This window comes from Ostrinia furnacalis, unplaced genomic scaffold (genome assembly GCF_004193835.3).
Source record: "Ostrinia furnacalis isolate ACB-3 unplaced genomic scaffold, ASM419383v2 OfSCF1160, whole genome shotgun sequence".
NCBI lineage: Eukaryota > Metazoa > Arthropoda > Insecta > Lepidoptera > Crambidae > Ostrinia > Ostrinia furnacalis.
In genome coordinates this window covers 236,055-264,054 of record NW_021131399.1, presented here as the reverse complement: position 1 = coordinate 264,054, position 28,000 = coordinate 236,055, and the positions used below count along the sequence as shown (strand labels likewise).

General features: G+C 37.9%; 6 protein-coding genes across 6 annotated transcripts; 4 read left to right on the top strand and 2 right to left on the bottom strand.

Annotated features, from left to right (window-relative positions):
• On the top strand, positions 1–9,975 carry Kcmf1 (Potassium channel modulatory factor 1). Its single transcript, XM_028302826.1, has 9 exons — positions 1–217; positions 396–563; positions 871–1,007; positions 1,629–1,748; positions 2,231–2,325; positions 3,651–3,825; positions 8,468–8,627; positions 9,089–9,230; positions 9,816–9,975. The coding sequence occupies exons 1-9, from the start codon at positions 202–204 to the stop codon at positions 9,973–9,975; spliced, it is 1,173 nt and encodes a 390-aa protein (XP_028158627.1). The 5' UTR covers positions 1–201.
• A 5,968-nt stretch (positions 9,976–15,943) lies between these two features.
• Samtor (S-adenosylmethionine sensor upstream of TORC1) lies at positions 15,944–17,130 on the top strand. The gene has a single exon (XM_028302819.1). The coding sequence runs from the start codon at positions 16,138–16,140 to the stop codon at positions 17,089–17,091; it is 954 nt and encodes a 317-aa protein (XP_028158620.1). The 5' UTR covers positions 15,944–16,137; the 3' UTR covers positions 17,092–17,130.
• A 55-nt stretch (positions 17,131–17,185) lies between these two features.
• Positions 17,186–18,195, bottom strand: LOC114351557 (SAP domain-containing ribonucleoprotein). The gene has a single exon (XM_028302820.1). The coding sequence runs from the start codon at positions 18,083–18,085 to the stop codon at positions 17,285–17,287; it is 801 nt and encodes a 266-aa protein (XP_028158621.1). The 5' UTR covers positions 18,086–18,195; the 3' UTR covers positions 17,186–17,284.
• A 760-nt stretch (positions 18,196–18,955) lies between these two features.
• LOC114351558 (uncharacterized) lies at positions 18,956–21,016 on the top strand. Its single transcript, XM_028302821.1, has 5 exons — positions 18,956–19,213; positions 19,291–19,476; positions 19,601–20,413; positions 20,484–20,715; positions 20,834–21,016. Exons 1-5 carry the CDS (start codon positions 19,079–19,081, stop codon positions 20,932–20,934), a joined length of 1,467 nt encoding a protein of 488 aa, XP_028158622.1. The 5' UTR covers positions 18,956–19,078; the 3' UTR covers positions 20,935–21,016.
• A 933-nt stretch (positions 21,017–21,949) lies between these two features.
• Positions 21,950–23,756, bottom strand: LOC114351559 (embryonic stem cell-specific 5-hydroxymethylcytosine-binding protein). Its single transcript, XM_028302822.1, has 5 exons — positions 23,631–23,756; positions 23,310–23,550; positions 23,035–23,238; positions 22,738–22,959; positions 21,950–22,477 (listed from the first exon to the last, which is right to left on the bottom strand). The coding sequence occupies exons 1-5, from the start codon at positions 23,648–23,650 to the stop codon at positions 22,220–22,222; spliced, it is 945 nt and encodes a 314-aa protein (XP_028158623.1). The 5' UTR covers positions 23,651–23,756; the 3' UTR covers positions 21,950–22,219.
• A 2,043-nt stretch (positions 23,757–25,799) lies between these two features.
• Positions 25,800–27,928, top strand: LOC114351548 (uncharacterized). The gene is made up of 4 exons (XM_028302811.1): positions 25,800–26,180; positions 26,359–26,738; positions 26,830–26,920; positions 27,002–27,928. Exons 1-4 carry the CDS (start codon positions 25,926–25,928, stop codon positions 27,332–27,334), a joined length of 1,059 nt encoding a protein of 352 aa, XP_028158612.1. The 5' UTR covers positions 25,800–25,925; the 3' UTR covers positions 27,335–27,928.
• The last annotated feature ends 72 nt before the right edge of the window (positions 27,929–28,000 follow it).

Sequence of the window (28,000 nt, the reverse complement as noted above, 5' to 3'; positions counted from 1 at the left end):
CTTGCAACATTTCATACATTTATGTGACGTCATTATGGCCTGGTTGGGTTAGGTTTGCTTGGAAATTTTTGTTAAAAATCTTGTATTTTAGTGTAATATATGTTGTGCTACTTATTTTAGATTAGTAATATAAATACCTCATAGAGTAGCAGTAATCCTGGTGCCAAGAAGTGTTTGTTTCGGCGACATTCTCTGGCGAAAATGAATCGCCATGAAGGTGGGTAATGATAATCAAAATTTGTTCGATGCTTTTGTCACCGTGAAATTCTTTGCAAAAACATTTTGCCCCTGTTAATTGATGATTTTTCAGTCCCAAACAAGGTTTAAAACCCTCAGATTAACTATTTATTCACTATCAAAAATTGTTGTTGTACATTGTATTGACATCTTTTCAGGAGTCAGCTGTGATTCTTGTTTGAAAAATAACTTCAGAGGACGACGATACAAATGTTTGATTTGCATCGACTACGACTTGTGCGCTGCATGCTATGAGTCTGGCGCTACCACAAACCAACATACAACAGAGCATCCTATGCAGTGTATTCTTTCTAGAAGTGATTTTGGTGAGAATCATTATTTTTTAGCTCCCAATCGATTTGCCCTAGTTAGATCTAAACTGGATTCTGTTGTTATTAGTCATTATGTTTGTGTCAAAAATGTAGCAATATTAGAAAGTATCATAAAATTACTGTTTACTTATTAGTTTGGATGTATTTCCAATTAGAATTTAAGTAGTGATTGCCTAATAAGAACAGACAAAGGTTTCGCTTTTTGTCTATAAATAGATGTTAGTAAGCAATATATTTTTAAGAAATTATTCCTGATTATTGTGGAAGGTTACTGACTGGGTATATTTTTAACTTTTTTCAGATTTGTATTATGGAGGTGAAGCATTGGCCCTTGAGCAGCCTCAAGCGTACACTTGCCCATACTGCAACCGCATGGGGTTCACGGACACCGCCCTCATGGAACACGTCACTGCAGAGCATGCTGATACCACGTTAGCTGTGAGTGAAGTACATAAAAACCATTTACTATTTGGCTTAAAGTAGTATTAACCAGTTATTGACTTATTTTACAAAATACAATGTTACTGATATCAGTCAGGTTAACATCTGACCTCAATATACTTTTCCAACAATAAACCAGTGTTTATGTTGAAGAATATGGCACTTTTCACTGAAAATACTATCTTTTTAAGTACTAAATTATACATGTATGACTGTTGATGATAGTATTGCATGACATATCATTGATGTGAGTCATGAACGGTCCGCCCCGGGTGCCAAGCATCAGGGGGTGACACAAGTCGCGCTGATTAGTACTCAATGGCGCATCTGCATGGCAAATCTGCGGTCTATGTCATGATACGGGAGGGGTGCGTGCGATTGCGATCTTTCAATATTCGAATCGGTAGGTAACCCCAAAATCCCGGGGGGTACCTGGGGGTGNGTGCGATTGCGATCTTTCAATATTCGAATCGGTAGGTAACCCCAAAATCCCGGGGGGTACCTGGGGGTGCCTTAGGACTATGACGGGGGGGGGGGGGGGGGATCCCCCCGGGTACCAACCCATGCTACCCCCGCCACTGGTCATGAATCATAAAAATATGTTTGTTATTGTTCCAGGTGGTCTGTCCAGTGTGTGCATCAATGCCTGGTGGAGAACCTAATTTTGTAACTGATGACTTTGCTGGTCATCTCACACTTGAGCACAGGACTGGACCTAGAGATCTCATCTCATTTCTGATATCCTTTTCAAATGGTTTTTGTGTAAAAAAGTGAAATAAGCTTTATGTGTGTAAGTAGTAAGCTCCACTGGGCTCAGACCGCATTCAAACTATATTGGTGGTCAAAAATATTAGGTTACAATTATTAGAATTTTTTGTTTTAACTAATGAGGAAGTACAAAAACAGAGGCTGTCTATTTTTGTCCACCACTATAGTGATTCAGGCCAAACATCACACATAGGCCCAGTCCAAATAAGTGGAGGGGTAAGGTAACTCTTACTCTTGCTTGGACTATATCAAGCTTAGTCATATTACATAGTGATTCTTAAAACATAGACCACCTATGTTTTCAGTAGTTATCACTATTTATATCTAAGATACGTCATTTGGTGCCAATACTGCCAATATGAAGTCATACATTTTCATTTTCTATCATCTGTGATTTTTATCAAGTATATTTACGGCCGTGTAATTGAGTAATTTCCTTAACCACTGTGCACGACGAACCCAGTGGCATCAGACACGGTGGCGTGCGCCGCGTGCCGCAGTCGGGCCGCGGCGTCGGCCGCGCGCGCCGGACTAATATGCAGTTTAGGTAAAGTATATTACCATGTTTTAGGTTTGAAACTACGTTTAACGGACACCCGCGCGGTTTCATACTAAAGTCCCCAGCGCGAGTGCCCGCGACTGAACACTTTTACTTGAAACCGCGCAGGCGTCCGCTTAACACAGGTTCAAACCTTAGTTTAGCTCAAGTATTTCATAAGCGTTTTTAGTATTCTGACAGCTGCATGCCGATGTTGCCACTACAACTAACTCTTGGAAAAGACAAAGTTATCTTAGTCATATGCATGACCACATCTTACCTTGATACAGTTTTTGCTCATGCATGAGTCATCAATTGTAGCAAATACTACTGGGCTTTTACTATTTCAAAATAGGCATTTTTTGAATAATATTGGAGATATACTATTATTTACTCCAACAATTAACTCATATGCTTAACATAATCTAAATACATCAGCCCAGCTTGAATAATTTACTTAATCTGATTATTGTACATAATAATATTATGTCTATTATATTTTATCTCCACCTATAAATTGGTTGTATGTTATAATTTTCATTGGACTCAATCTGCTGTAGTAACGCTCTTGGCACAAGCTCATGACCCTGTGATGTTGTCTGTTCTGCCAAAATTGCAAGACAGGCATGTTACTATTTTTTCATAGGGTACAATCCAACAAATTCCTGTGAAAATCTAATTAATCCTGTGAATAATAATTATAAGGTAAATTAATATCAAACAAACTCATTCAGTAATTACATTTATTGCCCTAAAATATCTGCTTTGCCTCGAAACATTAGCCCTATGTTACTAATTTGATTGCAACAAAGTCCTCCTATGTAGCTTCACTTGGTGATTACTTGCATAGCAATGTCATACAGTATGTCGATCACAGATAGGTGCCCTTCTGTTTATTCCTTAGCTCATTCCACATAATAATTGCCAAATCCCATTTTGTAACATGTTTAATCACGTAAATTCCCATTTAGAAGTTAATCAATTTGAAATTCGCTATTTTTAAGGTGACAGATTCTTCCGCCACATCTTAACTCCAGCCGATATGTTGTCCCAAAGTGGTGTTAGGGCAAGTAACATTTGGGACATGTATAAAGCTTCAACCACACCAACGCGTGCAGATCGCCGTCGACGGCATGATCATAGGCCAATGACAGATCGCACGGACTGTCATGGGTCGCGCGTATGATATGCATAACATAATCTAAATACATCAGCCATGACAGGTCGCGCGACCCATGACAGTCCGCGCGCCGGCGATGGCGATCTGCCCGCGTTGGTGTGGTTGAAGCATAAGTGCCCTGAAATGAATGTTTTGATTTGACAATGTGTTGCAGCACGGGCGGCGGCATATCGTCGCTGTCGCCGTCGTCGCGGGATGCGGTGGTGGACCCGATCGCCGAGCTGCTGTCGCAGCTGTCGGGCGTGCGGCGCGGCGCCGGCCAGCCCGGCACGCCCAGCCAGCTGCAGCAGCTGCAGATGCAGCTTCAGCTGGAGCGGCAACAGGCCTCGGTATGTACAGCGGCCAGCGAGCGATCTGGTGGTCTGAAGAAAACGTGTTCAGTTGCTTTTCAGTAGCAAAAGCTACATTTCCTTTAGATGCAGAAGGTCTTATTATTATCTTTATTGACCTGGAAATTTTGCAACTTGGACCTTCTGCACCTAAACGTTAACGCCTAATGTCCTGCATGCGTTATTTTGTAAAATAACTACATTCAGTAGGCAAAACCTTGCTTTAAACACGACTTCCAGTTGTTACAAATTCTTGAGCTTTGAGTCACCTGCGACATAAATGAAGATCGGGTGCTTGTCTAACATCCAGTGATGTCTATGTCAACGTCAGTTATACCCGCAGACTCGCGTATCATTGAATACTTCAAACATGAGTTGTTGNGTACTACCAAAATGTTCGTGGTTTACGTACAAAAACAAATATTTTCTTCCGCAATATTATTGAGGCCGAATATCATATTGTTTGTCTTACTGAAACATGGCTACTGCCGGGAATTTATGACTCAGAATTATTTGATTCGCGCTATAATGTGTATCGATGCGACCGCGACTACATCTCTCGAGGAAACCAGCTAGGCGGTGGTGTACTCATAGCAGTGCGCAGGGATCTCTCGGTATACTCATTCGGGGTTATGACTATGCCTGAAGCGGCAGCTGAAGTAGTCCAGGTATCTATTAAAATTAAATGTTCTTCCAAGACAGAGTTGGTTCGTATATTATGTGGCTATTTCCCACACTGTACCCTACACTTTGACTGCTTATGTGGCTTTTTTGAAAACGTATCTGACATCGTTCTAAATAATCCAAATGACCATTGTCTCATATTAGGTGACTTCAATATACCTTCAGCACAATGGTCTCGCAGTGGGTCTGAACTGTTGATTAATGTTTCATCCAAGGACCACGATAATCTGACTCAGGCTCTACAAAGCTTCCTAAGTTTTACGAATCTGAAACAATTTAATGACATACCCAATGTAAATGACAGAGTTCTTGACCTTGTTATCAGTGATAGAAATTGCGTGGTTGGACGATGTAGAGAACCGCTAATAAATGAGGATGCCCACCATCCCGCTCTGGATGTGAACGTGCAATCCTTATCTTTGCGTTCATTTCCATCTATACCGCGGACCGTTCCTCTTTTCGGTAAGGCTGACTATGACTGCATTAACAATGCAATTATGTCCATTGACTGGCGGTTTTTAGATCATAGCACCGACATTGATATGGCCGTGGTGAGATTTTATGAGACAATAAACGATGTTATCTCAAAATACGTCCCCACTAAAACTTTTAAAAGCGATAATCGCTACCCGCCCTGGTTTTCATCTGCTCTTATTAAGATAATTAAAGAAAAGCTTAAATACCACAAAAAATGGAAGATTTACCATCGTCAAAGCGATTACGATACTTTTTGTCTCCTGCGCGAGCGGCAGAAGCGGGTGCAAAGGGAATGTTATGACAAATTCATTTTTAATGCAGAAATAAAAATAAAAATAAACAGCAAATATTTTTGGACATTTGTTAAATCAAAAAAATCATCTTCCTGTCTACCAGATACAATGTTCTATAATGAAACTGTATCTACCGATGGGAGGGATATTTGTGACTTGTTTAACAATTACTTTCGCTCAGTTTTTGAACCCTCTGTTTCGGACTATACACAAGCTGGACTCTTAAACGATTCAAATCCATTAAAAGTGATTAGTACTATTGATATCGCTGCAGACACGGTGGAGAAATACTTGAAATTACTTGATATTACTAAGGGGTGTGGGCCTGATGGCATTCCACCCATCTTTCTCAAACTCTGTAGCAAATCTTTGGCTTACCCTATATGTATTTTATTTAATTTATCCTTGGCTAAGGGTACAATGCCCGATTTATGGAAGCAGTGTCATGTCGTTCCGATTTACAAGTCTGGCGATAAACACAATGTTCAAAACTATAGGCCAATTTCTAAAATTAGTACTATACCTAAACTATTCGAAAAAATTATTTACGATGTAATTTATCCAATTTTGAGGCCTGTAATTGTACCTCAACAGCATGGCTTTATTAATAAAAGATCAACAGAAACCAATCTTTGTGAATTTGTTCACCGAGTTTCAGTGGCAATGGACAAGGGTTACCAGGTGGATGCTGTGTACACAGATTATTCCAAAGCTTTTGACAAGATCCCGCATTCGACTCTCGTTCAAAAGATTAGTGACATGGGTATTCATGGCGACCTTCTGCGATGGTTTGAGTCCTACTTGAAGCAGCGGAGTCAAGCGGTTACCATCAAAGGTTTCTGCTCTTCGTTTGTGCCTGTATCCTCTGGGGTACCCCAAGGCTCTCATCTGGGCCCTCTTTTATTTAATTTATTTATCAATGACATCGTATCAATTTTTAAAAACACTGACATTCTAATTTACGCTGACGACATGAAAATTTTTAAACAAATTAAATCACCTTACGATTGTGTTTTACTGCAAAATGACCTTGACGCGCTTTGTGCTTATTGTAATTTTAATCATTTGACTCTCAATATAAATAAATGCAATTCTATCTCGTTTTCGCGGAAAGCGAAGCCGATTGACCATCATTACCACCTAAATAACATAGTTCTTCAAAGAGTGACAGAGGTGAGAGATCTGGGAGTTCATTTAGATTCCAAATTGACATTTAAAACACACATAGACATCATGACTGCTAAGGCTTACCGAATGCTGGGATTCGTTTTAAGAACGGGAAGAGATTTTAAACTATGTTCTACAGTTTCATTACTTTACAACTCGTACGTAAGGTCCATTCTGGAGTATGCATCATCTGTCTGGAACCCACAATACAAAATATACATTGACTCAATAGAAAAAATTAACAAAAAGTTTGAAAAACACTTACGTTACAAAGCTGATAAGTTTGGCGGAACACTTCCTAATGTACCATCTCTTTTAGACCGTCGCATTGAGAAAGACCAAGTCTTTCTCTACAAAGTTTTAAATAACCATGTTGACTCCTCTTTTTTGTTAAGTAATATTAGTTTTAGGTGCCCTCGGACGAGTTCGCGTTCTACAAAACTTTTTTCTATTTCTCTCACTAGGACTAATTATGCTAGCAACAATTTTGTACCTAGATCTTGTAAGGAATATAATAATAGGTTTAACACGATTGACATTTTTAATTCTTCCTTACCATCTTATAAAAAACAATTGAGAGAATGTTTGAATATACCTATAACTTGATTTTAATTTTGACCTACATAATTATTGTGTTTTTAATTTATATAATTTTATTAATATTTAACTTTTTGACATTTTATAATTTTTATTAAATTTAACTGCTTGACATTTTATAAGATTGACATTGTATTTATTTGACATTTAGAAATTAATGTATAATTTATTACTATTTAATTAATTTTTAGTCTGCACTCTGTATTAATTTTAACTGTGGAAACTTTGCTGATTTCTGTCCTATTTTTTGTGTGATTATTTGTCTGTATATCAAAATTGTTTGTTTCCCTAATATAAATAAATAAAAATAAAAAAATAAAATGAGATTTAAGTCAGACACTTGAGATTTGATAATGTAGATTTCATTTTAATGTAGTTTTAGACTATGGTCGGGTGCTGGTCTATCATTGAGTGATGTGTGTGTCAACATAAGTCAGTTGTACCCGCGGGCGACGCGGCAGCAGCTGGAGTGGCGCCCGCGTCGGATATTAGAAATAGTTAGTTTGAGTTGACATCAGCGATATAAATACATAAATGTAGATTTCATTTAGGCCGGCAATACACGGACAGGTCGAGCAATTAGTCAGTGATCAACATACAGGAACCGCTCTTGCAGTCAAGAGTCAACAGCTTGAAGCTTCCAGTGATAACTGCTCGAGCAGTTGGTATTAACTGCTCAACAAATCACAAGCGCGCGCGCCGTGGAATGAAGAAAGTGGGCGGAGGTAACTGCGCGAGAGCTGTCGACAGCTCGAGCAGTCAGTGTATGGCTGGCGACTGCTTGACCGCACGATGAAAATTCACCGTGCTGTCGACCGCCCGAATCAGTTGCAACCGCTCGAGCGGTTCGTGTATGTGCGTCCATAGAACTCTGCAGTTCACTGTGCAGTCGCAGCTTGAAGCTGTCGACCCTGACTGCTTCAAGCGGTCCGTGTATTGCCGGCCTTAAGCTTTGGTCGGGTGCTTGTCAATAATTGAGTGATGTGTGTGTCAACATAAGTCAGTTGTACCCGCAGCAGGCGATGCGGCAACAGATGGAGAAGAGTCTTCGGATGTTAGAAATACTTAGTTTTGAGTCCGACATCAGCGATATAATTACAATGTAGATTCTATTGATCGGGTGCTTGTCAATAATTGAGTGATGTGTGTGTCAACATAAGTCAGTTGTACCCGCAGGCTCGCGCATCATTGAATATTTTGATAATCTAGATTCCATTTAAGCTCTGATCGGGCGCTGGTCTATAATTGAGTGATGTGTGTGTCAACATAAGTCAGTTGTACCCGCAGACTCGCGCATCATTGAATATTTGAAATATGAGATTTACACCTGAGATTTGATAATGTAGATTCCATTTAAGCTATGATGGGGTGCTTGTCTATGATTGAGTGATGTGTGTGTCAACATAAGTCAGTTGTACCCGCAGGCGACGCGGCAGCAGCTGGAGCGGCTGCCGCGGCGCGCGGGCGCGTCGGGCGGCGCGGGGCCGGCGCCCGCGCACGCGCCGCAGCCGCAGCCGCAGCCCGCCGCGCCCGCGCCCCAGCCCGACGCCAGCGACTCGCAGTTCCTGCTGTCCGGATTCTTAGGTCAGTTGAGAGATTGTTGTTTTTTTATTGTAGTGTGTAATCGATCTTTGTGGCATAACTCAATGAACAATATCTACCATTATCGTATTTGTATCACAAAATTCCAGATGCTTTAAATCGGTATACAGAATTGACTCTTTTTTTTACCCAAAAAGACTAGTTTATTGATAAATTGAAACAGACAAAGTTGAAGACCGCATGTTATTTGTATATTTTCTTTCATCTGCATTGAGTAAATCCTAGTGCACAAACACACCACCTTGTAGGTAGGTAGTATAGTATGCACTAAAAATAAATCAATAAAAAAAAAACAATCTAAAAATACATACAAACAAGATAAAAAAAGGCTAGCGTGAGGTCAAAAATGATAATGTAAATAACGTTGTCACTATTTTGTATATTACGCAGGTAGTGCGTTACCTGCGCGTGATGGAAAAATAATCGACATAAAAATTCCGCAGGAGCATCGAATACCCCCGCGGCCGCGGAGACGGAGTCCCGGGTGGCGCTGCTCCGGGGCCTGATGCTGGCGTCGCTGGGCCGGCCGCCGCCGCTGGCGCGCGCCCCGCCGCCCGCGCCCCGCGCGCCGCCCGTGCCCGCGCGGCACCTATTCCGTTTTAAAAAATACTTGATCCACCTAGTATTTTATAAATTACACGATTTCCGACCCTACCCTGAAAGTAATAGAGGTTATTATTGCGTAATCCGTAGTCGTGTATTACGCGCACCTAGTGTTTCTCGCTAAGCTTATGTGCGAACGTAGAGATTCACTTCGTCTCTGTCTGACCAAACAAATTTGAGCGCGACGAAGCAAACGCACACAAACGTAGTCAAACCATAATATTCATGTAGGCAAATAAGAAAAAAGTATGTAAATATTTTTATGAAATTGATATCTTTTAAATACGCCAACTTTTAAGTTGACAGTCCAAAGCCTGTTGAAGTATGAAGGGAGGAATTATGTTATTATTCAATTTCAAATTGCATTATTCATACTACGGTTGTATCTTTTCAAAGAAAATTGTATTTTAAAGTCACATTACTTGGATTAGTCCGCACTAGTCGCGTCAAGTATGATAAATTACTACGTACTAGGTGGAACAGGTATTTGGATCGAGTATTAATAAATACTTGGAATAGGTGCACCTAGTATCAAATTTACCTAGTATAACCCATGTCTACACCAAGGTACGCGCGCCGCCCGCGCTTGACAGCTAGCGCGCTCCTGCGCTGGCCGCCTCCGACCGGTGCGCCGCCGACCGCGCGTCCGTCGTCCTCTGACAGCTGGCGCGCCGCGCCGATGCGCCAACAGGCAACGGCGCGTCGCTGCGCGGGCGTCAGCCTTTGACAGGCGCGGTGATGCGCCACAGTAGATCGTCGCTTTTTGACAGCTAACAGCATATCGATGCGCTGTTTATCGTGTAACGACGTTGTCGCCCTTTGGGTTATTTTGACTGGACCGGAGGCGGAACGTATCGAAGCCTCCGATGAATGTATCCGATATCGGTTTGGGGAAAATGGATTTCTCTTATAATTTCAATATCAATCGTAGGGGCGATACCGTTCCCGGAACGCACCCGTCGAGTGAAAATATCGGGGAAAGTCCGGAAACGTCCCCGACCCATCGAGTTTGACCGCCAATATCCCGGCTCTCGTGGCCGCCGGCAGTGTGCTGAGCGCGCGTTGTGTTGCAGGAGGCGGCGGCGCGCGCGCTGGCGGCGGCGCGGCAGCTGCCCGAGGGCAGGTAGTGTCGGGGCCGCGCCCGCCGCGCCGCGCCTGTATAGACATCGGTAGATGAAACTATTTAACGTTCGCTCCTTAGATATTACGGTAGTCTATCTGATTTTATTTATCCCGGAGGCCGCGCCCGCGCTCTGTACATACCGACGCCGGCCGCGGTCCGCCGCCGCCGACGCTCGCGGCGGCCGCTTCCCTTTGTTTGTTGGCTTTCCGAGTATCCGTGTGACTTCGTTATCGTAGAGTGTGATAGTCGCGGAGCGTCCTCGCCGAGAGGAGTCGCCGCGGGCGCCGGCCCCCGCTTCTTAGAGCCCGCTCCGGCGATTGTACAGTGAGGCGTAGTTTTTGTTCTTTTGTTATGTTCTGCATAGAATTGAGAGTTAATTATACGCGTATAGTTACCCTTGTAATTGTAAATTAATAATAATTGTGGAGACTCCTCTCTAAATTTTTAATACAAACGAATGCGACACCCACAGATTCACTAGCTATATTAAGAAGTGCTTATTAGTTTGATTATTATACTCCAACATTACAAAAAGTTTGTATGTACCCTAAATAAATTCTATAATATTAAAATATGCATTTCATTATTTAATTTCACTAAAATTACGTGTAACTTTGTATCATAATATAAAACACATGGCCCTCGGTTGCGTTATGGAGTCTGATCAAACTGCTTTGTTTAAAATTGTACGAAAGATATTTACAGCACCCCTACTTTCGAATCCGATTTTAGCAGGTGGGTGTTGAAAATCAGGGATCTAGATTGCAGCGACATTTACTCGATTACAAAAATTTCACACAAACAGTATCCGCGATCTCTTGAGGTAAAGCACACTTCGCACACGCTGCAAAATTGGTTCCGAAAGGTGTGCTTTTTATCTTTTGCTCTTGTGTAGTATTCTGTGTAACTTCACTTTTTCAATTCCCATTCTGCTTAGATCTCGATCTCAATGCCTAGCGGGTCAGGCTGTCTACTGTTTCTGTTCACACTGTAACACTAGGCAGGTAATATCGGCAACAGTGTTACTTACCCATTGCCGGTCATGTTGTCTCGTTCTATCGCAAAGAATCACCATTTGATGAGCGAGAGCAAAAACGGAAATGGATAGTTAACACTGTGGCCGATAGTACAGGCATCTCATGCGCTGTAATCTAAAGTTAGAGCGCCGGTAGGAGTGAAGCGCCCACCGGCTTCACCACCAAGCGCAAACCAGTAGGTTTCTGTGCATTTCTTTAACAGCAACACAGACTATACAAATTCCTGTCTGCGTTCGGCTTTAAACTACGAAAGTTTGGGATATACTTCCGCTAAAACGTAAATTCAATAGGCTATTTTATTGTTCCTATAAACGTGGCTGAACGTGTAAACAGCTGTAAATCGGATTCTAGGTCAGGGTAAGATAAGCTTCACTTGTCTTGTAAAATTGCAAAAATCGACTTCATTAACAATAAGGGTGGTTAGTGGGCTTAATCACTGTGTTTCACTTATTGTTGCTCATCCTTTTTGTTATTTTAGATTAACCGTAACTATTATTATTTTACTAAATCTGCAAAACAACAATGTAAAGCACTTTATTCTTAAATAAAAATATATTATACAAACATGTAGTTTAGTTCAACATTTGCAAAAATGTTTTCCTGTCAAACCATTTCCTGTCCCAAGTTGGTATCTACTTAATGGAATGTCGACGAGACCACCATTGAAGAGAAAACGGTAAAAATAATTATAGAAAATATTTAGCAGAGCAGACTTTACAAAATTGACAAAATACACATCACATCTCCGCTCCGCCTCAATAGCGGAGTTAAAATTAATTACATGTAAAGTCCGGTCGCCGAGAAGATAGAATTTCGTCCAATAACCCCAAGCTACCCATCCTTATCGCTCGGGTGTAATTATATCGCGGTCGCACACTCACTGCGGCCGCTCGTCACACAACAGTCAGTCGCGATAAGTTTGCAATTAACTTGCATCTGAGTGGCAATTTCGTACTAATTTAAAATCGTTTTCATGACTTACGTCTGTTTATGAACTTTATTAGGTCCTAATCATTATATAGTCCAGTAATTTAAGCTTAAATTAGGTAAGAATCTCGGAATTCGAGATACCCAGCTGTAAGTCTGTAAATACGTATATTGACACCCTAAAAGTTGTCTCAAAACCTACATATGGTAGGGAGTAAGCTCAGATCATAGAAAGAGAATAGATATGAAGTCGCGCGTAACTACAACGAGAACCAGTGTCCCCACATTTCCCCCACCACAGCTCCCACACACACATTCAACTGACACTGTGTAAAAACAAAGCGACTGAGAGTGTACGACAACATGTGCAACCGGCTTAAAAGTGCTGTGATTGGCCAGAAGGCGTGCCTTATGGCCAATCAATGGCCGCGTGACGTGACGCACACATAGAAAACGCTAGTGAGAGAACAAAGATAAAATGGAGTCGACAAGATATCGATACTTTAAATCGCTAGGGGCAAGGCTCGAAACTGGTTTCACAAAATGCTTATGTATGAAAACCTTTTTATTATTATACGTTATTATTAACTACTATCACGCATTTATTTTTTAATTATGGCGATCTGCGTACCGCATAATATGTTTATCAAAAATAATGCCTATATTAGGCTTTCAACTAGCTCTTATAGTAATCTGGGGGCACGGCAGTGCCCCCACCAAGTCGAGCAAAAAAGCGGCACGGCCGTACCATCCTTTTCTCGAAGCAATTCAGTCCATTTTCGACTACCTGTAACTTCGTTGTGGATAAAACTAGAAGGCTGAATTTTCATTAGCTATGCAGGCATTGTAAAGACACGGTATATTTAAAATTTCATTCAATTTGAATCAGTAGTTTAAGAATTATGACGGGTCAAAGTTACTTAATTTTGTCACTCACTGACTCACTGACTGACTCACCGATCATCAAAATTATAAGGCACTTCTAGCAGACCTAGAAGCTTCAAATTTGGAATATAAGTAGTGTTTGGTGTATGAATCAAGGAAAAACTAAAATATTTGGGGGCACGGTAGTGCAACCGCCAAGTCGAGTAAAATTTTTCAATTTCGGTCCAGTTTTCTAGATACATTTACTTCTATTTATCGATAATCGGAAACCGCGTTAGAACACGAGCACGGCACTATGTTACGACCGGCACATGCGGCCGTACTGTGTATTTTCACACGACAGTGGATATCGGAAGAAATTAAATACATTGCGCAGTAGTTGAGCATGACATAAAGTGGTTGCTAATAACTAAATCGTCAATGTACAAGCGTGTTAGAATTTTTATCACCACTGATTTCGATATCGCAGTAACTGTTACGGCACTGAATTCGTTCGTAAAAATGTTTAGTTCTTTTTATTTATAAGCAAAATACCAATGGATTTGTAATACTTACATGTAGTAAATGACTCCATTGTTCCTGTAGTTCTTCGTTTCACTTGTTTTATTGCACGTAACGACGCATTATCCAAAATATCGGAGAACATTTCCTTAGTACGACTGAATCGCGACTAACCTAGCTACGCGGCCGATGTTCGTTTCTGGGCATATCGCGGAGACACGCGCCACGCCCCCGTTTCACATCTATTCCCTTCTATGATCTGAGGGAGTAAGCAACTATTAAATTTCAAGGTCACAAAAATCGTTTTTTTGCGCTTTTTTTTAGAAATATCTCATTTCCTATGGGTTTTTTGCTATTTGTATTTATTATGAATATTGTAGGATACGTATCTCGAATTCCGAGGTGAACTTACTATAATGACTGGACTAATAGAAACCCTGGAAAACTTATCCCCACTGGTAGCGATAAATGGAAATAAAAATCCAACTATCCCCACCCCACCAGTGCAATGGTAGAGATTTAAGGAGCAAAATATTCCATAATATTATCCCTTCCGATAGCTTTAAGTGGAAAAGGGTATTTCGCCGAAACATTAAATTTTTGTGTCCAGGCAGGCGAACACATGTTTTTTTATATCTATCTGTATAACTAAAACTATTTTTATGGGATAGTTCATCAAAAGTTTTATTTGTTTTTGCTATTACAATAGTAGAAACTACAAATAATACCGTAGAAAAACTTAATCAAAAGTCGTTTTTCTAATTTCCTTGTTATGTCCATTACTGTTGTTTGCCAAAATGAAGGCACATTATAAAAAATTGAAGCGTAATTTAATTCTAATAGCACTCTCTTTACATTTGAGAAACGTTTGGCTATCGGAAAATAAAAACTTTCAATGTCAAATACTTATAGGAAGAAAATAAAGTGAAGTTAAGTTCTTGTCCAGGTCAAAAGTATAATTTCCCTGGGTCTTCTTTTCGACCATTGTAGTAACAAAACGAAAAAACTTAGAATCCCAAGAGGCCATCAAGGCAGGATAGTACATCGTTGATCAGTTTCGCGACAAATCGCGTAAGTAGGTCCCTCCTTGGGTTTTTGTTTACTAAAAAGTCAATTTCTTTGGGCGGTTTTTTGCAGCTAAACAACAATGGATTAATTTAATGTTTATTTACACAAATGTAGTGTCTGTAGGGGTTAACCCATGATTTAAATAGTAAATGGATAGGGTAAATAGGTTTTTGTCTGTGGTGTCTTTTAGGCATAAATCTAATTTCTTTGGCCCTAATTTCCTTGTTTTCCGTGGCTTAAAATGGCCTAGGAAATTATAAAAGACCATTTTTAATTCGGCGCAAAGTCAAATTTTTTGTATTTTTTTATTGGAATAAGTTTAAAATTTACATTTTAAGAAATGGGTATCAGAATAGATATAGCACAACTTGTTTTTAACTCATAACTCAATCTACTGCATTTATCTTCCTTAGTTGTGTAAAAACGTTATAATGATAAAATATTCATTTGTGTTTGCTTACGAAGGTACACTAAAATGGGTCGAATTAAAAAAAAGCAAACCACAGAAGAAAACTTAGAGAAAACAATATTTATAATAATTTAGTTGGCTACCAAAATTTTATGACCTCATAACTTTGTTTCTAGAACGAATTATGACACCCCTTTTAGATACATTGGATTAGTTTTTGCTTCTTAATGCAATGGAAAAATAAAAATAGTTAAAAACAAAAAAAAAATTGGTGCCAAGGAAATTAGGCAAAATCGACCATTTTTGGCGAAATACCCAAAAATCCAAATTAGATTGGATTTTTTTAAGTAAGTTTTCACTGGTATATTTTATGTCTGTAGGGTTATGTGGGATAGGGGCGCAGGATCGGTCTTTGTGGAAAACCTTGGGGGAGGCTTTTGTCCAGCTGTGGACGTCTTTCGGCTGAAACGAACGAACAGATTTGAACTGTAAATCAAAGTTTTCCACAGCAATACCTACTACTTCTGCATAAGATTGAATTTAACTGAATCCTTCAGATTCTAAATCTTGCATCATGAGATGGGATCATATTACTCGAAAGTCGGATTGCCTTTTGATCCCGAAATAGCTCTATCGTCATCTATGATCTTTGGTAGTCGGTATAATCTGTGTTTACTATCTGTCAAATATGTCAACGTGGACGTATTGAATCGCAAAACTTGTTTCGATTCTTTTTGTTTGTCTCTTTCAGACATGACAGCTTACCGACTTGAGTAAGAGAGATATAAATATATCGAAATTGTTTTACGGACCCGATAACTTTTTAGTTCTTCTTTCAGATTCGGAGAAGTTTTATAAAAAGTCTCTCATTCACTTAATTACTTTTCTCTATGCTGAATTATAATATTGTAAATACTGGACATAGTCCTATCGTCCACAATGGCTAGTGAAGAGCATAAGGAACTAGCAAGCTATCTGAAAAACGTTCATTCTAAACTCAGAAAAGCGTCTGCAAAGAATGGTTCAGACAGAGCATGGCTGGACCACTGTGCAAATAAAGATGTTTTAGAGACGTATGCTCATTGTATGGAGAAATTAGCAACTACTCATTGGACGACGAACTGCGCCAGTGATACCAGTGGAGCAACCTCGCGAATTCAGTGGACTGCAGATTTTTGTTTTGATTACTTTTTGAATGAACAGTACATGAGATTCAAAGCAAAAGAAAGAAATATAGCAGAAAAAAATAATTTAGTTCAAGATGAAGATGAGCACTTTTCAAATCCTGTTCATTTCCTAGATGTTGGGAGTTGTTACAATCCTTTTAAAGTGTATGAATATTTAAATGTATTTGCTATTGACTTATGCCCTGCTAACAACAGTGTATTGCAGTGTGATTTTCTTAATGTATTAGTTGGTGCAGAGACCATTATTAACAATTGTGAGGTTAAACAAATGCGTTCATCCTCATTTGAAGTTGTAGCCTTTTGCTATTTATTAGAATACATACCAGATTCAAATTTAAGAATATTAGCATGTCAAAAGGCATACAGTCTTCTGAAACCTGGTGGGTTGCTGATTATAAATACCCCAGATTCAAAACATGTTGGAGCTAATTCCAAACTTATGAAATGCTGGAGATATACTTTAGCATGTATTGGTTTTATGAGAATCAAATATGAAAAATTCAAGCACATGCATTGCATGGCATTTAGAAAGACACTGCACAAAGATGTTGCTATAAGGTGGGCGACAATACATAAGGAACTTGGTATGGAATATGCAATTAACATACCACAAGACTTTAATGAAGATCCTGATGAGTCATTACTGGATAAAGGAGTACAAAGTGACATTAAAGACTTTCAAGAATTACCTTTTTGTTTTGGTTGACTATTTAATAAAATAAATCTTCATAAATTCCAAATTATTTTTATTCAAATGCATTTTATAAGTACATGAAGACATGAAAAAATGGAAAACCAAGTAATGAACAATTATTTAATACAGTATGCTTACTGTCAAGTTACAACTAACAATGTTAGAATCTATTTAATTCAAACTCACATACATCCCTCAGTCAAATCTATTTAACTTTCCCAAATTTTTCTTTGCGCTTTTCAAGCCTTTCTTTGTTCTCTATATCTGTCATTATTTTAGATACAGACTGTCCAAATCTCTCTGCTCTTTTCTTCAGTTTGTCTATATTCTCTGATAAAGATCCTGTGGTCCCTGTACTTAACACTCCAGAAGTAGCAGTGCCAGTCCCTTGACCAAATCTTTGTTTTCTGGCTTCCTTTCTTTCAGCTTCACTCATTTTGACTGGCAAGCCAAATCTCTTTGCTCTCATTTCTAATCTTGTTTTAGGGTCAATTTCAGCTGTTATGCGGATTTTGTTACTTTCAGAAGGTTTATTGTCATCCAGAGGCTTGTTTTGTGTCGGTTCTTCTACAACTGGTTTTGGCTGAGTTGATGTTGACCGATTTAGTACAATTTTCTTTGACCCTGAATCCTTGTCTGCGGACTTGTCTTTATCAGTCTCTGACAAAGTTATCTTTCTTTTCAAAACCCTGTGCTTTGTTTCGGGAGCAGATTTAACGGGTGGTGGGTTGTCAGCTAATGCAAGTTCTTCATTTATGGTGTCAACTGCAGAGTCATCCAGAATATCAGTCTGGCTTTTATCATCTTCATCCTCTAGTACACCGTCCGAATCTATTTCGTCTGAATCAAGGTTAATGTCGCCGTGATCATCTTGAGACATTGCTGCTTGGAGCCTTGCGACTAGTTCCGCTTTATCACCAGCATACGACAAACCTCGGGATTTTAATTCCTTCCTTAAGTCTACTACCTTCATCTTAGATACATCGGTAACTGTGGAATCTGCCATAATTTAGTGTTTTTTTTTCTGAAATAGCTATAGTTTTTATGAATACCTGCTCGTACTCCAACAAACAAAATTTTATCAGAGAAAATAACACACCCACAGATTAGAGAGTAACACACCCGGCCCAGCGCGCCGGATTTGACAGTGACAGAGAGTGACTGACAGACAGACCAAATGACAGACAGCTTTTTTTTTCATAGAAGTTTTACGGCTTTGGATACATTACTTTTTTTACCACAGATTTATAAGGACTTTAGTTTAGCAAAGATGTTATAAGCTTTAGAGAGAAACAAAAGTAAAGGTTGCGCAACGAAAGTTGAGCGAATACACTGACTGATGTATTATTGGAATACAGTGGAAATTCTCACTGAGTGAGTCGTGAGAATATGTATGTAGTGACAAAAACAGTTTGAGACGGGAGCGCGGCAAGCATTTATAAAAAAATACAAAGTCATTGCTTGAATTATGTTCCCTTGAGGGTTTGATGATCCTTTTTTTATTCCAAATAATGATGAGTTCCAAAATACAGCCCCCCTAGACAAAACGCACTTTTTGATCGAATCGAAAATCGAATCCGTCAAATTCCATACAAAAAAGGGGCTTTTCGACCACTTTTCGACTGGTTTGCGATTATAATGGCACTTTGTCTAGACCCACTGGACTGTCTGGGGCGCCACCGTCAATACCGGATCGCTGGTTCAGATTTTTGCCATGTTGGAAACCATATAGTTGAACGATGGTAGCGCCCCCCTGTCATTGAGTTTGGCGGGACAGTTCAGCGTGGGTCATCTATATCTCTTTGTTCTAAGCACTTTTTTTTTACAGATCTTATTAAGTTGTCAGTGTCAACTGTCAACACTGTCAGTCAACATGACAGTACGGTCTGTGGTCGCAAAGTATTATTTATTTTCTTTGAGTTTGTTCGGTTTCTCCTAGAATTTAAAATAGATTTATGTGAATTTATTTAATTAATGTATTGAGATTGATTCTGACAAAATGAATTCATTTCTCGATAGAGAGATGGAATTGGGTGATACAGACCATTTATTAGATAAAATGTTATGTGATTATGACGATACTGTAATGTCTTTGCCGGCCTTTGAAGCTGAACCGCATCTTCTAATATCCAAAGTAAGGTTTATCTCCAAAATAATTTCACAACTTACACGTACCTTAATCTTACTTTTAATTTTATATGCTCATTTTAGGTTCGTAAACATTATTTTGAATATGTGATAAAGTTACTTTCTGTCAACTATGAACAGAACCAAAAACTCCTCAATAAGAATATTTATTTGCCAAGCGCTATCTGGAGGTGCGCGAAATCTATAGAAATGAATGCTGCACAGACGTGCATGGTTGTGCAACTATATAGAAAAAGTATTGTTGCAGTTGTAAGTATTAGTGGTAGTAGCATACAATTTGTAAAGTTATAACTTTCCATTATTACACATTGATTGATGCTTGCAATGTATTGTCTTCTAGCTTTTGAACTTTAATATGTAATTCGATTTGTAGATCAAAGAATTAAAAAGTGATACAAAGAATGGTAAATTACACAGAAAATTGTTTGAATATCTCCGCACACCTCCTGGAAATGATAAAAAAACACAAACTGAGCCAATTAATGTCAATGACTGTATGTGTCAATGCGCCTGTAACTCACAGAAGAAACGCCGTAAAGTACCCATGTCTCCCGTGGGCAACCATATTGATAAGCTAAATAATGGAACAGCTGCAGAATACCAGAACACCAATCAACCCATATACACTATACCAGTAATAGAGAACCTACACGTAGATAGTCCACAAATGGCTAAAGAAAAAAATCTCATCAGTGATCAAACACTTCAAACTCAAGGCATGCCAGTTATGCTCACTAAACCAAATATGTTATCAATGAATCAAAGCACAAGAATGTCCATTGAATCACAGGATTCAGATGATTTAATGCAACAGATGGAAAAGCTGTTCCAAGGTGATTCACAGGAAGATGATATTTTTGAAGGTGGACTGTGTGATGCTTATGAAACTATAGTACATGAAGATGGAGCCAAAAAAAGTACTGAACCAAATTCTGCATCAATCCCAGAATCAGTGATAGAAAATCATGCAGCACAGATCAAGTCATTAGATGAAAGAGTATCTTCTCTTGTTGGTCTTTTGGTCAATACCAATGACAGTAATATTCCACAAGAAAAACCAGAAGAAAACCCAAAAATAAAAAAAAGAAACTCTAGTAAGTGGATTTGTGAGGAATATTTTCTCAAATTAAAGCTGTATGAATTGTTAGATGAAATAGGGGATAAGAACAGAAAAAAGCTTGCTCGGGTAAATATGATCACAATCATTATTATGTTATTTACTGGCACTTTCTAATTATTACAAATTTTAATTTCAGATAAAAGAAATGTTTACCGAGTTGTTTGGTGATGATAGTGATGATGAAGGTATCATGTCACCTCTGGAAGAAACGCCTGAATTTGTTATCAGCTGCAAAGAGCGTATTGCGCCTTGGGTCATAAAACTTCTCACACCATTTTACATCAAAGGACGGATTAGAGGCAGAGCACTGTTTAAAGCAGTAGCTAAGCATCTTATACGGCTGATATATCAGTGCAGTAAATACCCTCGTAAGTTGCTTTTTAGTACTTTGAAATGCTGTTATGTATTTGTTATTTATATTTGCATCAACTTGTAGATGCTGCCCTCACAGTTCCATCTCATTCATATTATCAATTTTTATTGCAGACGAATATGAAGTTCACAGTTTTGTATCAGACTTCCTTGAGAATCATAAAATGATAAGATGTGAAGCTGATTTCAAGCAATTTAGGATTGATAATTTGTGAACACCACTAAATTGTTATAATGCAAGTTTTGTTTTCGTTATGTAAAAGGGAACAATAAATCATTTATGTTTACTGCCTGTTATTTGTGAATGTTTAATTATGTTAGCCTAATAAATACACCATGGGAAACCATGCATAAAGGAAAAGAGTGTGACAAGGCAAGAAATGAAATTAGGATGTAAAAAAAAACGGCATGTGCAGGACCTTCTAAAAGAATTGTAAAGTATTCAGATTAGTAATGATTGCTGGAAGAGTTATAATATAAAGTCGTAAAACCATACGTAAAACAATACCGCGGCGGTAAGTTTTTATTTTGTTTTCTTTACTGAATTTTAAAACTGCTTGAGCGAATCATTGTTTTGCAAATCTGTGACGCAAGTTTGTACTTAAATGTTTCATGACTGGTTGAAATGCAATATTTAGTGCAGACAACAGCACATTAGCCTAAACAATGCGGTATCTCATGTACCTAATGGTAATAGGTGCTATTTTATTTGCAACAAACAAGAGTCTGATGTGCTGCCGTACTACTTATCTATACATTTTATGAATTTATGCAGGTCGTGCATTGTGCATGAGTCGCAAATTAGTGTGCTGCCACACTGGCGGTTTGCAAGCGTTTTCAGAGCGGAGCGGCAGCGAAGATGTCGCGGCTGCGCGGCAAACACGAGGCAAAGAAAACTCTAGGCGGAAACGTTGCGCATCCGCACGAAAACGCTTAAAATGCGCCAGTGTGGCAAGGCCCTTAAGAGTAGCTTGTGTCTCACGCGCAGGTGTAAGTTACTATTGATGATCCATAGAAATATGACCTGATGATTCAGAAAGAAGTCGGAATTTATTTACAAAGCTTCAAGCGCCTCATGTTACGTTGTCGGCTTAGATCAGCGATTTTAGTTTGCGACCACATAATAGTAGATGGCGGCGGTGAGTTTCTAGTTAATTCTTGGATACAGATTTAATATCTAATGCCTTGAGTTTTTATTTTGTAATTAGGTGGTAAACAAAACAGCGTGCGTTACGGTTTTGAAATACGATTTATTACGTGCTCGGTGAATACGACTACGAGTTTAAATACAATTCGTTCGTGCTTAGGGTACTGCATCAGTTACGTTACTTATAATGTTTTGTTGATGTTTTTGTATCGAAGAATAAACCTTACTTAGTTTTTCAAAACATTTTACTGTGTGTGGCATAGATAGATCGATCGCCAACATGTGAACAACAGTTTTTAATAATTAACCTATGAGGTGGGTAGTCTTAAAAAAAAGTTGTAAGTTAGGAGCAATTAATTTTTTTTTGGCATTTTAGAATCTGATGCCTTGTCTTCTTCACTCTTTCGTTTTTCGGCCCTCTGGAACCATGAAGATAGAGTTTTTTGTTTATGTTTGTCTTTCTTTTCTTCTATCAGCCTATTGTTGCAGTCATCAGATTTGTTTTTGGAGTTATTGACGAGAGTTGAAACTGGGTGCCAGGATAAAATTGTTACAGGTTTTAGAAGAGAAAGAGCTATTTCTGCTGGCACATTATCTATATCCAACCATGCCTGAAATGAATTTAAAATACATTAGTTTGGGCGAAACTCTGGTCATTGTATTGAGAAAATCGCCATATCAATAATTTGGCTGTTATTTTAATTTGGTCCTATAAGGTCATGGCAATTCTTTTAAAAGTATTGATATCAAGTCATACCATAGAAATTACTACAGTGTGACAGCAATCTCTACCAGTCAACCTTAGTACCTACCTAATGTAGAGTAAATGATGATTGGTGGATCAATTTAAATATTATTAATTAATAATTACCTCAATTTGTTCTTGTTTGTGTAAAATAGCTGGCATTCGGTGATGTAACCAATTGAATGTGTTGTTTGATTCCATTGTGATGACAGAGTATGAATACATAACTTTGTCTTCATTTTGCCATACATTATAGAGTCCTGCCATGTGTAAAAGGCGCAGTCCCATCCAACCATTCTCTTCATTATAATCATTGTTCCATGTTTTAGGACTTTTAGGGTCTTCGACCTGTAATGATAAACAAAATAATTTTAAATTAAATTTTAAGTCTTCATAATATATTTAGGTATTTTAATTTACTACCTTTATATTTTCCTCTTGTGGAGCATAGATATAGTAAGGTTGCTTTATCTTGGAAGTTTTATTTGTGGTTTGCCATTCATAAAAACCTTCAGCAATGATTATACATCTACCGCCATCTTTCAGAATTGGACTGTAAAGTTTTGAAGACTGTATGGTCTCTATTCTGCAATTGTTTGTGCTTAAGTTGTGAGTCTTATAGTCGCCCTGTAATTTTTTAACTATGTATTAATTAATTAATTAATTGCTTATTAAACAATATTAGAAGTAATGCTGACCTTATGCCACGGGGGTATAATGCCCCACATCATAGGTTTCAGTACCCGGGAAGTTTTAGTTGCATTTTTATATTTACTGGCTGATACTAATACTGGAGTGACATCAGTGGGAGCTATGTTGTAAGAAGGAGTATATTCCTTGCCATCATTGTGTTCAGGGAGCCAGTCTGGTTTTATGTAAGAACTTGAACCTTTAGGTTTATAGCTACAAGCACATTGTATTTGTGTTTTATTTAGGGATCTGTAAAAACATAATAATATAAATCACATAGAATTTAAAAAAAAACTTGGTTTGCACTGAATACCAGAAACATTACTTACAAACCAGTCCGTCCACACATAGCGACACCTTTAAATTATATTTTGTTATATGAATATGGGTACTTTTAGGCTTAAAAATTAGGCCTAGTATGAAATGAATTTAGGCGCCAAAAATTTCATGTAAACCACAGATATGGATTAGAGTAGATACAGCAAGTTGCTAGTCAAAGCGTGCCATTCCGATATGTCCAAATGGACATACATGGTCGAGTGATGTTCATGTAATCCGATTACAACAATCGGATACGATGATTTTACGAGGACAGTAGTACGAACACGGTAGAGAGAAGAAATTATTTACGGATTGAGAATTGTAATTAACAGCAACGAGTAACAAATATGTAATTAATTAGAATAAAGTAGCAGAAGAAGAATTATAAAACAAGTTAGATCAGTGATCGCGGAAGACAGAGTGCACTGTATAACGTCGAAATATACAAATCAAGAAGTTAGGTCAGTGATCGCAGTATACACTATTATTACTACTATGTATACGACGCTCGAGATTTTGTCGTTTAGAAATATCTTCAAAACTAGGTACCTGACTTAGCTTTATGAAAAAAAAACGTATTGGCAAAACTACGCATTTTTACATTTATTAAAAATAAAAAACTTGAGTAAAATAGTCTTTATTTTATGAAAGTAGGTCTTACTAGGATATTTAAAAGTATGGAATTAAGTATGAATTACTAGTAGTATACTATTTAACATAATGGAATAACGATCATTACTTTCATAAACATTAGGCACAACAAAAATATTATTTGCAAATTAATAATGTAGAATTGTAGAATAACGTCTACCGCTACATAATTATTTTAATCCACAGTCAGACTAGCTATAAATTTAACAAAATATCAGTTTTATCGGAATTAATTAATTTTTGAATCGAGTCACACGATATCATTCGATGACTTTGCGAATGCAGTACGATGATACGATTACTTTTACGTTGCGGCAATCACTAAAATTCGCTAAAATGACACTAATGACGTTTAAAAAGTGGCACGCTCGGCTTCATACAAATTTTGACACATGCTGCATCTATCCTTATCTGTGATGTAAACAAAGAAAGAAAGGAGTCCGTTCCGCTCAGTTCCACTCGCTCATCTCATTCAACATTGTTTCTTTCTCTTTCTTTCTTATTTGCGTTTAGTTTTGTCTCGCTCATCGTCCAAAGATGGTATAATTTTTTATGTTTTAACAATCAACGAGAGATATTGGCTAAATTTCAATTTTATTCAGTTGTCAACTAATTTTTAAGCACCGGTAGTCGAGTGAACGAACGAACACGATCCAAGGAAAGAAACATGAAGCTACAGATAAAAATGGAGGCCACACTCCGAATACCTACTTGAAGCACAAACTAAGTATCACTATCTCGCTCTCTGTGGGCAGACTCGCTCTTTCTAAATAAACAAAAAATATAAAATTGCTCAAATTCAATGAAACCAATGTAAAATCTTTATTTCTTGACATAGGTATAATTAAAAATGATGTGTAATTACTGGTAAAACGTTTTAGGAAGAAATTACTGTAAAAAATGTGAAAAATGTTTACAATGATCCAATGTCGGAAATCACGAAATAAACACTTACGCGTGGAATCTTATGTCAATTCCAGGACACCACGTACTACCGCAACCACGCACTACAAAATGTTGCACCAATTCTTGTGATAAAACAATGATTATTTCCTGTAAACAATCTCAAACGAAATTAACTGCTTAATAAACAAAATAGTAAACAACCGCCATGATGGGCCGGATTGGGCCGATGCTGCCACATGGTACCGATTACCCAGGAATTGGGATTGTAATTCCCTGATTCACCAACACATTAAGCCTAAATGGCCGACAATTTTGTGATTTTTTATTTAACTAGGTAATCTTAGTTTCAAATATTAATTATTTATTTGTTTAACTTCTGATTTGGTTAGTGAATTGGCTATTTCGAAGAATTTACAAGGAGATTTAAATCAGAAGATAGCAATACTACAGTTCACATTAAAAAGAGAGGTAGGGCCGCAGAGAGCGAGATAGATATAAGTAGGTATTTGACTCAAGTTTTTGTTCCAACTCTGCCCTCCATTTTTATCTTTAGCTTCATGGAAAGAAAGCACAAAAGAAAGTGTCAATTTGCGATACATTCATTCATTCATTTTTGACAGATTAAAAAAAAGTGTGTGTGTGTGTGTGTATTAAAAATAGAAACACTACTTTATTTATTTGTAAAAAATCTGGAAAAATGGAACTGAGTTAGTTATCTAGATTAGGTGTGCACTAAATTAATAAATATGTGGAAATATGTGTCACGTCGTATCAGAGACACTTTTGAAAGAGGGGCTAACCACTTTGATAAACGTGGAGCAAGTGGTGTAGTGCATACTCCTGGTAATGTAGAAGAGAAAAACAAACGATCATGTCCTCCGTGTTGCTGGTTCACTTCACGGAAATGTTGGAATTCCTTTCAACAAGGAAACAATACCAACAATAACTACAAATGGAACTTCGAACACCTAACTTCCAGCTGGATTGGTGCTATTACCTGGGTTGGTAAATAATATTCTATAGTTTGTGTACTAAAAATGTGTCCTTGACAACAAATGTAATTTTTTTTTTGTCCTAATATTGTTATTTATATTGCTGGTTATATCCAGAACATGTTTTATTCTTTGTACATTCATCATTGTGTCATAAGCAGTGGATAATTTTGATTTTTATTTACAGAGCAGTGCATTGGTACTAGGATGGTATACTAGTCAGCTCATCCATCTAAAATACAAATACCATGCTAAGAAAGGAGACCAGGAGAAATGCCCTACTGCATTACTTTCTGCATTGTCTCCATATATTAAATCGGTGAATAAAAATATAACTTCTGGGGCAACAATTGAACAAATAATTAACCACTTTACCCCTACTGTGCATTTGGTGTCCAATGAACAGAATGGAGAGAAGAAAGAGAGTGTTCAGAGCCAAAGTAGCAGCTCAACTAGCCCTGATTCATCTGATGATGCATTAGGGAATGTTTTAAACTCCATCGAGAATAAGTTGGGCTTAAATGCTATAGAGAATGGTCAGCTTCAGGATGGACTTAACCTACTAAGGTAATCTTTTCATGTTCTATCTAGTACCAGCAGTTCAAAACGAACTTCTTTTGTCGGTAGTAACAGTGATGAAATAAATGTATCATTTCAGGTCTGCTGCAAACCGTAATCATGCCCCTGCCCTTTACAATCTTGGCCTTTGTTATGAAATTGGATTGGGTGTGAATGTTGATGAGAAAGTGGTAAGTTAAATATTTGAGGGTCACTTGATACAAAAATGACTAACCGGTTCTGTATGTTTAAACATGTTTTCTTTAAAACAGGCAATGGAGATGTATCGTTCTGCTGCTGCCTTAGAGCATCCTGGTGCACTGTATAACCTTGGTATTTATTACGGCCAAGGCAGAGGTGGTTTGGTTCGCGACACTGTTACGGCGACGCGCCTCTTACGACTGGCTGCAGTGCAGGGTCAGCAAGATGCCATAGATGCACTGAAGTCACTGGATTTGGATACTGAACCTCAACATAACAATACAGGCACTTGGTCTTATCAATTCAACAATCTGTTTGGAGAAAATAACAGCATTATGCCAACACCAACTACACTATTTGTGGAAAATGTAAGCTATTGTCGTCCAGAGAAATATGCGTACTAATTGATTATAATTAGAATGAATAAACTAGATATTAGTGATGATTACTTTTTTAATTTTTAAGTGTTAGCACTTAAGCACAATATTTTATTCAGTCTTTGTTTTGTGTACAGAAAAACTAATCAAAAAGTTAAAAAAATATACTTAGATGTTTCTCTGTTTGTGGTGGTTTGGTTTTTAAAGTGTGGCAGATGGCCATATACTTGTTTCAGAATAGTACTTATTTTAAAATGGAGCTGTGTACTTAACGCTTTTTGTTCTGTGTATGTCTGAAATGTAATGAGTAAGTAGTCTTTTTGACTTAAATTCGCCATCAACTAAAACAACTTAACATTTGAATAAGAAAAAAATGCAGTTGTATAGGAATTGAATAAAATCATACATGACATTTACCGAGAACAAATAATGCACACGAGCTTAGGTCCTAAAGTTTGCAGTACACTACATTAATCATTGGTAATTTAAATTGGCTATCAAAACAATTATCGCTATTTCAAAATAATGTAGGAGATAAGGTACCTTGTTTTAAAAATAGGTACTTGGGAATGAACTTACTAACCTATTTTATTCATTTGTTGGCCAAGCCAAGAACAATAATATGTTAGGAATAAAGTGAGTAGTAAGGCTTGTGAGTATTTTTAGTTATAGTACTTATTCAAAGTAAAAACA